This window comes from Choloepus didactylus, chromosome 22 (genome assembly GCF_015220235.1).
Source record: "Choloepus didactylus isolate mChoDid1 chromosome 22, mChoDid1.pri, whole genome shotgun sequence".
Lineage (NCBI taxonomy): Eukaryota > Metazoa > Chordata > Mammalia > Pilosa > Megalonychidae > Choloepus > Choloepus didactylus.
In genome coordinates, this window is record NC_051328.1 from 42223685 (window position 1) to 42238763 (window position 15079).

General features: G+C 47.5%; 1 protein-coding gene across 4 annotated transcripts in view; it reads right to left on the reverse strand.

The window, feature by feature from the left end:
- FBXO31 (F-box protein 31) overlaps nucleotides 1–15079 on the reverse strand; it is a 60695-nt gene that overhangs the window by 32762 nt on the left and 12854 nt on the right. For 2 of the 4 annotated variants that reach the window (XM_037815568.1, XM_037815570.1), the window contains exons 2-3: nucleotides 9386–9457; nucleotides 7374–7460 (exon numbers count right to left, since the gene is read on the reverse strand). The exons of 1 other annotated variant lie outside the window; for it this stretch is intronic. In XM_037815568.1, coding sequence (XP_037671496.1) covers nucleotides 7374–7460; nucleotides 9386–9457 — 159 coding nt within the window. The remainder of the gene's footprint in view (nucleotides 1–7373; nucleotides 7461–9385; nucleotides 9458–15079) is intronic. One more of the 4 variants, XM_037815569.1, reaches the window with a different exon arrangement.

The window sequence follows — 15079 nt, forward strand, 5'->3', positions numbered from 1 at the left end:
CTCAGGAGCCATACGCCAATACCAAAGACTTGTGGGTCAGTGGCAGAGACAAACTGTGGCAGGACTGAACTGAAGGATTAGACTATTGCAGTAGCTTTAAAACTCTAGGATCATCAGGGAGATTTGATTGTTAGGGCCACCCCCCCTCCCCGACTGCCCAGAAACACGCCCCACATACAGGGCAGGCAACACCAACTGCACACGCAAGCTTGGGACACCAATTGGGCCCCACAAGACTCACTCCCCCACTCACCAAAAAGGCTAAGCAGGGGAGATCTGGCTTGTGGAGAACAGGTGGCTCGTGGACGCCACCTGCTGGTCAGTTAGAGAAAGTGTACTCCACGAAGCTGTAGATCTGATAAATTAGAGATAAGGACTTCAACTGGTCTACAAACCCTAAAAGAACCCTATCAAGTTCAGCAAATGCCACGAGGCCAAAAACAACAGAAAATTATAAAGCATATGAAAAAACCAGACGATATGGATAACCCAAGCCCAAGCACCCAAATCAAAAGACCAGAAGAGACACACCTAGAGCAGCTACTCAAAGAACTAAAGATGAACAATGAGACCATAGTACGGGATATGAAGGAAATCAAGAAGACCCTAGAAGAGCATAAAGAAGACATTGCAAGACTAAATAAAAAAATGGATGATCTTATGGAAATTAAAGAAACTGTTGACCAAATTAAAAAGATTCTGGACACTCATAGTACAAGACTAGAGGAAGTTGAACAACGAATCAGTGACCTGGAAGATGACAGAATGGAAAATGAAAGCATAAAAGAAAGAATGGGGAAAAAAATTGAAAAACTCGAAATGGACCTCAGGGATATGATAGATAATATGAAACGTCCGAATATAAGACTCATTGGTGTCCCAGAAGGGGAAGAAAAGGGTAAAGGTCTAGGAAGAGTATTCAAAGAAATTGTTGGGGAAAACTTCCCAAATCTTCTAAACAACATAAATACACAAATCATAAATGCTCAGCGAACTCCAAATAGAATAAATCCAAAAAAACCCACTCCGAGACATATACTGATCACACTGTCAAACATAGAAGAGAAGGAGCAAGTTCTGAAAGCAGCAAGAGAAAAGCAATTCACCACATACAAAGGAAACAGCATAAGACTAAGTAGTGACTACTTAGCAGCCACCATGGAGGCGAGAAGGCAGTGGCACGATATATTTAAAATTCTGAGTGAGAGGAATTTCCAGCCAAGAATACTTTATCCAGCAAAGCTCTCCTTCAAATTTGAGGGAGAGCTTAAATTTTTCACAGACAAAGAAATGCTGAGAGAATTTGCTAACAAGAGACCTGCCCTACTGGAGATACTAAAGGGAGCCCTACAGACAGACAAACAAAGACAGGACAGAGAGACTTGGAGAAAGGTTCAGTACTAAAGAGATTCGGTATGGGTACAATAAAGGATATTAATAGAGAGAGGGAAAAATATGGCAAACATAATCCAAAGGATAAGATGGCCGATTCAAGAAATGCCTTCACGGTTTTAACGTTGAATGTAAATGGATTAAACTCCCCAATTAAAAGATATAGATTCGCAGAATGGATCAAAAAAAATGAACCATCAATATGTTGCATACAAGAGACTCATCTTAGACACAGGGACACAAAGAAACTGAAAGTGAAAGGATGGAAAAAAATATTTCATGCAAGCTACAGCCAAAAGAAAGCAGGTGTAGCAATATTAATCTCAGATAAAATAGACTTCAAATGCAGGGATGTTTTGAGAGACAAAGAAGGCCACTACATACTAATAAAAGGGGCAATTCAGCAAGAAGAAATAACAATCGTAAATGTCTATGCACCCAATCAAGGTGCCACAAAATACATGAGAGAAACATTGGCAAAACTAAAGGAAGCAATTGATGTTTCCACAATAATTGTGGGAGACTTCAACACATCACTCTCTCCTATAGATAGATCAACCAGACAGAAGACCAATAAGGAAATTGAAAACCTAAACAATCTGATAAATGAATTAGATTTAACAGACATCTACAGGACATTACATCCCAAATCACCAGGATACACATACTTTTCTAGTGCTCACGGAACTTTCTCCAGAATAGATCATATGCTGGGACATAAAACAAGCCTCAATAAATTTAAAAAGATTGAAATTATTCAAAGCACATTCTCTGACCACAATGGAATACAATTAGAAGTCAATAACCATCAGAGACTTAGAAAATTCACAAATACCTGGAGGTTAAACAACACACTCCTAAACAATCAGTGGGTTAAAGAAGAAATAGCAAGAGAAATTGCTAAATATATAGAGACGAATGAAAATGAGAACACAACATACCAAAACCTATGGGATGCAGCAAAAGCAGTGCTAAGGGGGAAATTTATAGCACTAAACGCATATATTAAAAAGGAAGAAAGAGCCAAAATCAAAGAACTAATGGATCAACTGAAGAAGCTAGAAAATGAACAGCAAACCAATCCTAAACCAAGTACAAGAAAAGAAATAACAAGGATTAAAGCAGAAATAAATGACATAGAGAACAAAAAAACAATAGAAAGGATAAATATCACCAAAAGTTGGTTCTTTGAGAAGATCAACAAGATTGACAAGCCCCTAGCTAGACTGACAAAATCAAAAAGAGAGAAGACCCATATAAACAAAATAATGAATGAAAAAGGTGACATAACTGCAGATCCTGAAGAAATTAAAAAAATTATAAGAGGATATTATGAACAACTGTATGGCAACAAACTGGATAATGTAGAAGAAATGGACAATTTCCTGGAAACATATGAACAACCTAGACTGACCAGAGAAGAAATAGAAGACCTCAACCAACCCATCACAAGCAAAGAGATCCAATCAGTCATCAAAAATCTTCCCACAAATAAATGCCCAGGGCCAGATGGCTTCACAGGGGAATTCTACCAAACTTTCCAGAAAGAACTGACACCAATCTTACTCAAACTCTTTCAAAACATTGAAAAAAATGGAACACTACCTAACTCATTTTATGAAGCTAACATCAATCTAATACCAAAACCAGGCAAAGATGCTACAAAAAAGGAAAACTACCGGCCAATCTCCCTAATGAATATAGATGCAAAAATCCTCAACAAAATACTTGCAAATCGAATCCAAAGACACATTAAAAAAATCATACACCATGACCAAGTGGGGTTCATTCCAGGCATGCAAGGATGGTTCAACATAAGAAAAACAATCAATGTATTACAACACATTAAAAACTCAAAAGGGAAAAATCAATTGATCATCTCAATAGATGCTGAAAAAGCATTTGACAAAATCCAACATCCCTTTTTGATAAAAACACTTCAAAAGGTAGGAATTGAAGGAAACTTCCTCAACATGATAAAGAGCATATATGAAAAACCCACAGCCAGCATAGTACTCAATGGTGAGAGACTGAAAGCCTTCCCTCTAAGATCAGGAACAAGACAAGGATGCCCGCTGTCACCACTGTTATTCAACATTGTGCTGGAAGTGCTAGCCAGGGCAATCCGGCAAGACAAAGAAATAAAAGGCATCCAAATTGGAAAAGAAGAAGTAAAACTGTCATTGTTTGCAGATGATATGATCTTATATCTAGAAAACCCTGAGAAATCAACGATACAGCTACTAGAGCTAATAAACAAATTTAGCAAAGTAGCGGGATACAAGATTAATGCACATAAGTCAGTAATGTTTCTATATGGTAGAAATGAACAAACTGAAGAGACACTCAAGAAAAAGATACCATTTTCAATAGCAACTAAAAAAATCAAGTACCTAGGAATCAACTTAACCAAAGATGTAAAAGACCTATACAAAGAAAACTACATAACTCTACTAAAAGAAATAGAAGGGGACCTTAAAAGATGGAAAAATATTCCATGTTCATGGATAGGAAGGCTAAATGTCATTAAGATGTCAATTCTACCCAAACTCATCTACAGATTCAATGCAATCCCAATCAAAATTCCAACAACCTACTTTGCAGACTTGGAAAAGCTAGTTATCAAATTTATTTGGAAAGGGAAGATGCCTCGAATTGCTAAAGACACTCTAAAAAAGAAAAACGAAGTGGGAGGACTTACACTCCCTGACTTTGAAGCTTATTATAAAGCCACAGTTGCCAAAACAGCATGGTACTGGCACAAAGATAGACATATAGATCAATGGAATCGAATTGAGAATTCAGAGATAGACCCTCAGATCTATGGCCGACTGATCTTTGATAAGGCCCCCCAAAGTCACCGAACTGAGCCATAATGGTCTTTTCAACAAATGGGGCTGGGAGAGTTGGATATCCATATCCAAAAGAATGAAAGAGGACCCCTACCTCACCCCCTACACAAAAATTAACTCAAAATGGACCAAAGATCTCAATATAAAAGAAAGTACCATAAAACTCCTAGAAGATAATGTAGGAAAACATCTTCAAGACCTTGTATTAGGAGGCCACTTCCTAGACTTTACACCCAAAGCACAAGCAACAAAAGAGAAAATAGATAAATGGGAACTCCTCAAGCTTAGAAGTTTCTGCACCTCAAAGGAATTTCTCAAAAAGGTAAAGAGGCAGCCAACTCAATGGGAAAAAATTTTTGGAAACCATGTATCTGACAAAAGACTGATATCTTGCATATACAAAGAAATCCTACAACTCAATGACAATAGTACAGACAGCCCAATTATAAAATGGGCAAAAGATATGAAAAGACAGTTCTCTGAAGAGGAAATACAAATGGCCAAGAAACACATGAAAAAATGTTCAGCTTCACTAGCTATTAGAGAGATGCAAATTAAGACCACAATGAGATACCATCTAACACCGGTTAGAATGGCTGCCATTAAACAAACAGGAAACTACAAATGCTGGAGGGGATGTGGAGAAATTGGAACTCTTATTCACTGTTGGTGGGACTGTATAATGGTTCAGCCACTCTGGAAGTCAGTCTGGCAGTTCCTTAGAAAACTAGATATAGAGCTACCATTCGATCCAGCGATTGCACTTCTCGGTATATACCCGGAAGATCGGAAAGCAGTGACACGAACAGATATCTGCACGCCAATATTCATAGCAGCATTATTCACAATTGCCAAGAGATGGAAACAACCCAAATGTCCTTCAACAGATGAGTGGATAAATAAAATGTGGTATATACACACGATGGAATACTACGCGGCAGTAAGAAGGAACGATCTGGTGAAACATATGACAACATGGATGAACCTTGAAGACATAATGCTGAGCGAAATAAGCCAGGCACAAAAAGAGAAATATTATATGCTACCACTAATGTGAACTTTGAAAAATGTAAAACAAATGGTTTATAATGTAGAATGTAGGGGAACTAGCAGTAGAGAGCAATTAAGGAAGGGGGAACAATAATCCAAGAAGAACAGATAAGCTATTTAACGTTCTGGGGATGCCCAGAAATGACTATGGTCTGTTAATTTCTGATGGATGTAGTAGGAACAAGTTCACTGAAATGTTGCTATATTATGTAACTTTCTTGGGGTAAAGTAGGAACATGTTGGAAGTTAAGCAGTTATCTTAGGTTAGTTGTCTTTTTCTTACTCCCTTGCTATGGTCTCTTTGAAATGTTCTTTTATTGTATGTTTGTTTTCTTTTTAACTTTTTTTTTCATACAGTTGATTTGAAAAAAGAAGGGAAAGTTAAAAAAAAAAAAAAAGAAAGAAAAAAGACAAACAAGGAAAAAAAAAAAAAAGATGTAGTGCCCCCTTGAGGAGCCTGTGGAGAATGCAGGGGTAGTCGCCTACCCCACCTCCATGGTCGCTAACATGACCACAGACATAGGGGACTGGTGGTTTGATGGGTTGAGCCCTCTACCATAAGTTTTACCCTTGGGAAGACGGTTGCTGCAAAGGAGAGGCTAGGCCTCCCTGCATTTGTGCCTAAGAGTCTCCTCCTGAATGCCTCTTTGTTGCTCAGATGTGGCCCTCTCTCTCTGGCTAAGCCAACTTGAAAGGTGAAATCACTGCCCTCCCCCCTACGTGGGATCAGACACCCAGGGAAGTGAATCTCCCTGGCAACGTGGAATATGACTCCCGGGGAGGAATGTAGACCCGGCATCGTGGGATGGAGAACATCTTCTTGACCAAAAGGGGGATGTGAAAGGAAATGAAATAAGCTTCAGTGGCAGAGAGATTCCAAAACGAGCCGAGAGATCACTCTGGTGGGCACTCTTACGCACACTTTAGACAACCTTTTTTAGGTTCTAAAGAATTGGGGTAGCTGGTGGTGGATACCTGAAACTATTAAACTACAACCCAGAACCCATGAATCTTGAAGACAGTTGTATAAAAATGTAGCTTATGAGGGGTGACAGTGGGATTGGGAATGCCATAAGGACCAAACTCCACTTTGTCTAGTTTATGGATGGATGTGTAGAAAAGTAGGGGAAGCAAACAAACAGACAAAGGTACCTAGTGTTCTTTTTTACTTCAATTGCTCTTTTTCACTCTAATTATTATTCTTGTTATTTTTGTGTATGTGCTAATGAAGGTGTCAGGGATTGATTTAGGTGATGAATGTACAACTATGTAATGGTACTGTAAACAATCGAAAGTACAATTTGTTGTGTATGACTGCGTGGTATGTGAATATATCTTAATAAAATGATGATTAAAAAAAAAAAAAAAAAAAAAAAAAAAAAAAAAAAAAAAAAAAAAAAACTCAGAGGCAGATATGCTTGAACCATGGAACATTCAGATAGAATAGAGCAACAAGCAGGAGGGATCCACGTGCCTCTGGAAACTGAAAAATGGCTGTTAGTGCAAGGGGGCATTTTTAATATCTATTTCTTAACCAAAATTCACTCCCTCCATCTCAACTCAACAGCTCCAAGCTAATAAAAAGCAAAGACAGCAAGAATTACACAGAGAATATGGGTTAGATAAATCTCCAAAGCTCAAATAATGGCATTCTAAAGAAGAATTAGGATCTACATCTGTCTACAAATAGGTAATTTCAGAAAAATTTCCATTTACTATTGAAACATGAATGAGTAATACAGCTGAGAAGTGAACTACTAGATTTCACTTTGGCACAGAAAGGTTTCGAGGCTTCGACTCTCTCCTCTCTGCCTCCATCTGAAGTTGGGCAGAAGCCTCCTAAGTACCTAACAATGCTACGATGCACCCAACAGGGCGCTCACGGCTGGTCCCACCCCCACACCCAAAACCAGCACCCGGGGAAAGTGAGAAGCCAGCGAGGGGCCGAGAGGCAGCCTGCTCCCAGGGCCAGAGCAGCTCTCCTCTGGGAACAGAGCTCCCGCTCCATGCAGCGTCATGGCCATGCTGCGGCACAAAGCGGGGCCTCCGCAGCAAGCGGGAGCAGCAGGAGGTACGTACGACAGGTGTACACGTCTCTGTACTCCAGGTGCTCGTAATCGGGGAGAATTTTCGTGAAACGTCCCGACTTCACACGAGGGTTTATACCTGGACAGACACAGCAGGGGAAGGGCTGGAGAAGGCTCCGCTTTTCCGACTACACGAGCATCTCCCCATGACCCAGCACGTCTCCCTCTCCAACAGCCCAGAGCCTTTACACTCCCAACGTCCCAGCACTTCAGGAGGCCAGAGCTCGCCAAAGCTTATCAACCTGGCTGGAAAGAATGTGTTGAAGCGATGGATTCCAACCTAAAATTCCTGACAGGTGGGCATGCTGTTGGAACGGCCAAGGAGGTGCCCTCCACTCGGAGCCCCAGGCCGCGATCACTGAGGCTCACGGGTGCCCCGCAGTGGGGACGCAGACGACGCGGCTCACGGGACCTGGGACAGACTCCTGTGCCCCCCAAGACAGTCACGCAGCCCAGGGCGAGTCTGTGTGTGTTCATTCTGTCCACCACCTTCCCTGGGATCTCAGCGCTTCTCTCCTGGATGAGGCTTTAAAGCGAGTTCACAAAGCCTATTTCTGCACTGGGAGCCCCGAAACACACTCACTTTGGCTGGCATGGGCCAAACATCTGAGGTTCTAAATAACAGAGCATATTAAATCCTCTCGGGATTGTGCACACATCTTAAAGGGGCCAAGAATCAGCAGAGAGACTGCAGCAGCCCCTGAAGTCCTCGACGTCCTGCACACTCCATGTGTGTGTGCCCCCAGGGCCCTGACTCACCCGCAGCCACCCTGTCTCCTGCACACACACCTGTCCCTGCCCACAGCTGAGATGGTGCCTGGGGAGCCTGACCTTCGCCACGTCCCACCTCTGGGTGCTACAGGCCACCCTGAGCTCCTGGCAAGAACACCCATCTCCCCAGTGAGTGCTTACGACTCTCCAGGAGAAACCCGCCTTAAGTTTGCCTCGAGATGGTGGGGGGCCAATGACCAGACACACTCGAAAGACCGAGAGAAGACAGGAGCGTGCAGAAGCTCACAGAAACCAGCTGGCCTCCAAAAGCAGCCAGGTTATTTTTTCATATATTGTGCTGGTTTGAAGTCATATGTACCCCAGAAAAGGCCCTGTTCTTTTAATCCATTCCTGTGGGTGCAGACCTGCTGTGGGTGGGACCTTTCAGTTAGGTTATTTCTATTGAGATGTGACCCAGCCCATTCAGGGTGGGTCTTAATCCCTTCTTGGAGCCCTTTATGAGGCTAAAAGAGAAATACCCAGAGAGCTTGGAGAGAGAGGCCCAGGAGGTGCCAAGAGAGCACCCACAGATGCTGAGAGAGGAGGCCCCTGGAGCCAGGAGCTGAAAGCAAAGCAACCGAGAGCAAAGGACCAGCAGATGCCACACACACCTTGCTGTCTGACAGAGAGCCCCGGATCCAGCAGCCTTTCCTCAGAGGAGGTATCGTCCTGCTGCTGCCTTAATTTGGACATTTTCATGGCCTAGAACTGTAAATTTGCAAGCTAATAAAATCCCCACTGTAAAAGCCCACCCATTTCTGGCATATTGCATTCCGGCAGCTCCAGCAAACTGGAACACACAAGACACAGAAACTCTTGCAGTGAGTTAGGTGCTGACTCTGACAGTGGGAGCCAATCGCAGATGCCACCCTGTGAAGAGGTGTGGACCCGAGCGCGAGGAGCCAGGACGTGGGGCACCCGCGGGGCAGAGGGCAGCGGGGAGCCAGCCTCCTGCACCCGGGCCCCAGGCTCTGCTGGTCCTTCGCTGAGACGTGAGGACAGCGGCAGAGTCCTGCTTTACTAGCGACTCAGATTGGTGGGACACCCTGAAGGGGAGAAGAGAGAGCCCACCCCGTTTGGTACGATTACCACAGTGACCACGACTTTAAGATGCTATCTTAGAAAACAGAACTGTGGGCCAACCTACTTGGATTATTCCTCATTGCTACCCATTCCATGCAGCTGCTTTTGGAACAAAGTTCATGACGGACGATAACAAACAGATTAACTCACGCTTCGCATAGACGTCTCGACAGGACACACCCGTGATCTCCAGCTTCCGCAAGTTTTCACAAACACCATACTCTGTAACAAGAAATGTTTGCTGGAAATTAGAATCGAGAAATCACAAAACACCAGAAGTAGGTAGACAGACAGCTGGCAAAAGGACCGCATAAGCCTCGGCCTGTCCACCGAGTGCTCGTCCGCCTCCCTGGGGAGCACCACGGATTTCTCCACGTTCAGTCCCACCCTATTCACCAGCGAAGCCGCGTCTGGTTCTGGTCAATTCCGCCCTCAGTCCATCTACCCTGCGCTGACTCTTCGCGTAAGTTCCGGAAACCTAACGGCACACACCAGACCTAGACGCGCCCCACTCTGTGAACACAGCGCTGCACAAGTTCAGCTCTCTGGAAACAAGCCCCGTTCCCTTGGAAATAAGATGGGGTGATGGCTCCAGCAGCCACGCAGGCCCACTCAACCCCCAGCGCGGCCCACGCACCGCCCGCTCCGCTGCAGAAGCTCGGTCCTGGGATCGGAGGCCCAGGGTCTGGGCCGAGCAGGCGGACACTGGCTGCCCCTCTGCCTCGGGCCGCCCTATGCCAGCGCTGGAGAGGGGCCCGTGACACCTGCTCTGCCCCCTCACGCTTTTCAGAAGTAACTGTTCCATCTACCCACAGCTGTGGCACAAAGATTACCACGGCCCAGAATGATTTTCACACTCTAGTGGCCAAACTATCCGTAAAATAATGAGATTTTAATTTAACCATTTTCAGACACTGCAAGGATTGTAACTTTGGATAAAAATAAGGTTTCAGATCTCAATGTATGAAATGCAGGGAGGGAAGAACGACATTTTCTGGTAGGATAAGTCTATTGACTATAAGTGAGATTATGTTTTAAAATTTAATTGTGCACATTTATGCGGAAGAATTTAAAAATGGAATAATCTTATTTATCAAAACTTATCACTAGGTACACACTGTGCACCTAGCAGGTGCTGGGAGAAACCAAAACACATAGTAAAGTAAAATAAAGACAGGAGTAGAGGAAAAGGAAGAGGAAGGCAGGGCCAAGCCTCTCAGGCTGCAGAGGACAGTGCGGTCACCACCACCCAGGCAGGCGGGAGGCCTGGACACGGAGAAGCCTGGGAGCCCCTCCGAGGGTGGCTGCCCACCTAACGTGCCCACCATCACCGAGTCAGACACCACCGGCCTGTTCCCAGCTCCACTGCCCACAGGCCTCCCAGGCGATTGTGCCGGCCGATGACAGCCTGCAAGGCAGACCAAGCACAAGTAAGAATTTCCCAAGGGAGACACCATGGGTGTTGGAATAATAACTGAGGCAGCTCATGGCATCTCCAGCCAATTTTTTGCTTTTGCTTTTCTTAGGGGAGCCCTCCAACAGTCCAAGGTGACTGACTTCCTAGAATGACAGGAATAAATAAATTTGCAGATTCTTAAAGAAAGTATCTGTTAATTTGTTAAATGGAATGAGGAAATAAAAGAATGGCAAGATTTCCATCCAGAAAACCAACCCATGAAATATAAAAAGAGAAAAAGGCAATTTACAAGATATTTGCATTACAAATAACTGAAGCAATAAAATTTTTCATTTATAAAGTGAAGGATTTAGATCATCTAAATTCTGCTTCCAGCTCTAACATCCTATAATTCCAGTTGGAGAATAAAGATTCATCAGCAGATATTTGTAAGTAGAAAGGGGAAATGGAAAGAAATCTGACAGAGAAGTGACTCTGCGGCCTTGCCCACCAGGCCGGCGTGAGCTGATGTACCCATGAGTCGGGTGCGTCCCACCCCTGACTCAGAGACGGGCGCCCCAGGGGGCTGGCCCCAGCCCACCATTGATCCCACCCTCTGGAAAGTTGCCCACTCTGCGCAGCTTTGTCGCCCCGACCTCCATGTTCTATTAAAATTTTATTTCAGGTATGTAGATACAAAACAATCTTCTTTTCTGATTGATCGGTGGATCAAAGTTATTTCTGTCAAGCGTGGCCAGAGGAGGAAGGGGATGTTGGCACCGACAGAGACCCAGATCTCACCAGCTGGCACTCGGGAGGAGCTGGGCACATGGATCCTTCTCAGAAGCGAGGCCCAGGGGGCTTTCCCTGCTCGCTGCAGCTGCTGAACTCCACCTGGGAGAACGTGAGCTCTCAGGGAGATGCAGCCTCATGGACAGAACTGGCTGGGGCTGGCTCTGGACAAGCAGGCATGCACGAGCTGATTCTGGTGATCCAGGGATCCGGGAGAGACCCTGCCAGTGGGGTTCACCTGGGAGAGCCTGAGGGCACCAGTACTGAGTATCAGATATGGGTGAACCCCACAAAACATGGGCGGCCCAGAGGCCTGCAGGACAGCTACTGCCCACCCGTGGGACCTGCACAGGTGTCCACTGTCGCTGCCCGTCCGAGGCCACGGCCCTTCCAACAGAATCCAGTGCTAACAGTCAAATATGATACCCGGCCCCGAGTCCAGGCAACTTCACGGGCGAAATCTGGCCACTCACGTCATCCTTTAGTTTAAACTTGAAGGCTGGCAACATAAAACATTCTTATCAGACAGAGCTCTCAGCCAGTCACAGTGCTTCCCGTGGTGATCGCCTACCTGCTTCTCTCCATCCCCTGGAAAAGCAGCAGGACGCCTCCAGCCAGGCACAGGCCCCTCGGGATGGTCCACTGAGGGCTAGAACAAAGGCTCTACCTTATTTTCTGTCAAAAAGGATACATTTAGAAACAAGGGGAGAAACACGTCACCTCAAATCAGTAAAAGAGCTGCTTCTTGCTCAGTGGGATTGATTTTGCTCACTGGTGCAAGCAAAGGCTCAGGTGAAAATTGAGCAGGAAATGAGGAAGTCAGTTTGCCCAGGTGCAAGGTTCCACCTGGGCAGCAAGGGGGGGAGCAAGGAGACAGCAGTGGGCACCCCATCCACGTGGGCACCCCATCCAGGCCGAGGGGCTTGGGCTGGCTGTGCTGGCAAAGGGGGGCCTTGGGTGGCTGCTGAGCAGGAGCAGCCTCACCCCTTCACCCGCCATCCTTGGGCGAAACGCGAGACTACTACTCTCTCCCATCATGTCAAAAAATCAGTGATGCCCTAATTGTAATATAAAGAAGAAAAGATACTCCCCAAACCCGTGTTTCGACGTGGAAACGCGTGGGCCTGCCTGTCCCAGAGCCTGCTGCTCAGGCCGTGGGCCCGGGACCTGCAGCAGGGCACCCACGAGCTGCCGAGAAACGCAGCCCCTCAGGCCACACCTGCCGGGTCCACGGCTGCAGCCGCACAAGCCCCCCCAGGAGCAGAGGCGCCACACCCAGGGGTGCCCAGGAATGCAGCGGCTGCAAGGGCAACAGGCAGAGACCGGCCATGCCCACTTCCACCAGCGGGCCACGTGGCAACATGGGTCTCCCAACAACCTCTGGTACCTTCCTGAGCAAAGCCGAGTCTCCCCTCCGTCCGCAGTGTAAGAACACCATACCAAGAGCACTATGTGCAGAGGAGAGTTAGGTTCTGGGTCTTCAACCTGACGTCTGCGAGGACGTGTGGACTTGGACAACCTGCCTTGTACTGCAGAGCACCTGGTGTCCCTGGCTTCTGTCTGCTTAACATCGGCGGTACCCCAATCACAGTGACCAACAGCAAGGACCCCCCTGAGAAGGGCCAAGTCTCCCTGCAGAACTCCACGTAGTTTATGCAGTTACTGCACCTGCAGAAGGTGGAGCCGACTCCCCACCAGGTGGTGGCTGCGCTGGGCAACTTCCTTCCAAAGGGTACAGGGTGGACGGGGGAAAAGAGAAACTTTCCAGTGGGGAAAGCTGACGGACACAAACGCAGCCAGGTCAAGAGTGTGGACAGCAGGGGCCCCCATGGGACGGGGTGAGACAGGCACGCCCCGCTGTGGGAAAGCTTCCTCCCCGAGCCCACACCTAGTGCAGCCACAAGAGAAACAAACCGCACTGGGGACACCTTACAGAACACCTGCCCAGCGCTCCCCCAAACTGTCAGGGAGCGTCTCAGAAACTGCCCCAGCCAAGAGGAGCCCAAGGGGACACGATTAAGTCTGTGTCGGACCCTGGATGGGATCCAGGATCCGCAGAAAGACATCAGGGAAAAGTGGAATAAAGCGTGGACTTTAGTCAGTGACAATGTATCAATCGATTGATATTATTTCATCAGCTGTGACTGCTGTGAGGCATTAACAATGGGGGAAGCCGGGGGTGGGGTTCACGGGAACTTGCTGTAGTAGCCTCCCAATTTTTCTGTAAATCTAAAACTGTTTTGAAAAATAGCTGATTAAGAAAAAAGAAAAAACTTAAAAAACGCCCTCTGATCCTAAACCTCTCCCCAGGAGCAATGCCACGGGCTGAGGAGGTGAGGCCAGACTCGGAGGAAAAGGACAGAAGTGAAAACGTGGACGAGACAGTCTCGGATGGCCACAGGAGGCCAGACAGGAGCAAGGAAGGATCTGGAATGATCCGAGGGGTGGAGAGCTGGGAGAGGGCAGGGCCGGAAAGCCCCAAGAGGGCCCCGGGCAGGCCAGGAGCCCAGGTGCTGGGAGAGCCATCAGTGCCCGGCCTCACGAGCCACCCTGTCCCAGACGCGCGAAGACGGTCACCAAAGACCAACGAGAGAGAGGTCCGTGCAGCACAGTGGCCGGGAGAGGACCTGGGCGATGGGCCCCAGCCCACAGGTCACCGGTGGCGTGGACGCCGACACGCAGAGCGCGCCGTGACTTCAGGGGGAGCGCCAGGCCCAGGGCAGCCAGTGGCCCCACAGGGGCGGGGGGTGTCTGTGAGAGGCAGATGAACCTCCAAAATAGCGATGTGGGAAATAAAAAAGAACCAACGGAAAATGCCTGGAAACGAGGATGGCGGCCAGAGGGCCCTCGGGTGAGCGGTCCTAGTCCCGTCAGGATGCAGGTGGCGCGCTCCAGTGGGCAGCCAGGGAGGTGAACTCAAGGCTGTTTTCCAGGTGTCGGAAGGACCAGGAGCCCAAAAAGGGGCGGGAGAACAACAGAAAGTCACCTCCACACTTCCCACCAGCAGAGAGCGCGAAGGGAGGACAGGCGGTGGGGCCCCCACCAGGAGCTGTGGCTGTGAGGAAAGGGACCCAGCCACTGCCCACCGCAGCCTGGGAGGACCGGGCCGGGAGAATGAAGACCCTGGCCCTTCCCCTCCTCTGCCCGCCAGTTCCTGCCAGTGCCTCCACGTGAGATGGAGAGCGGGGGTCCCACCGATGGCACGTGCAGTCACCCCCGCCCCACGCAGGCAGCGGGAGAGGGGGTGGGCCCAGCACATGCCCCAACTCTTCTCCAAAAAGTGAAGAAATGTTTACGAACAGACATGAAGGTAAAGATCCCTAAATACCTAAAACCACGGCCTCACGGTTATCAGACAAAAAACATCTGTTTGATGCTCCTGCCAAGAAGCCTGGGACTGCATTCTAGAGGCCTGCGCAAGTCTGAAGAACGCAGGAGGGACTGCAGATATTGAACTGAGCGGGGTGTGAAGCCAGGGCAGGAATATATAAGCTTGCACGCAAGGTGGGTTCCCAGGCACCTCAGAGCCACGGCCTGTGGTGACCCTTGCTGTCTAGAGAGCCCGGGGGCAGCCGAGTGGGGCCAGACCCCCTGGGGCCTCCTGAGGCACTGGAGCAGCTGGTCTACCCCACTCCCACCAAGCAAGGCTCAGCCCC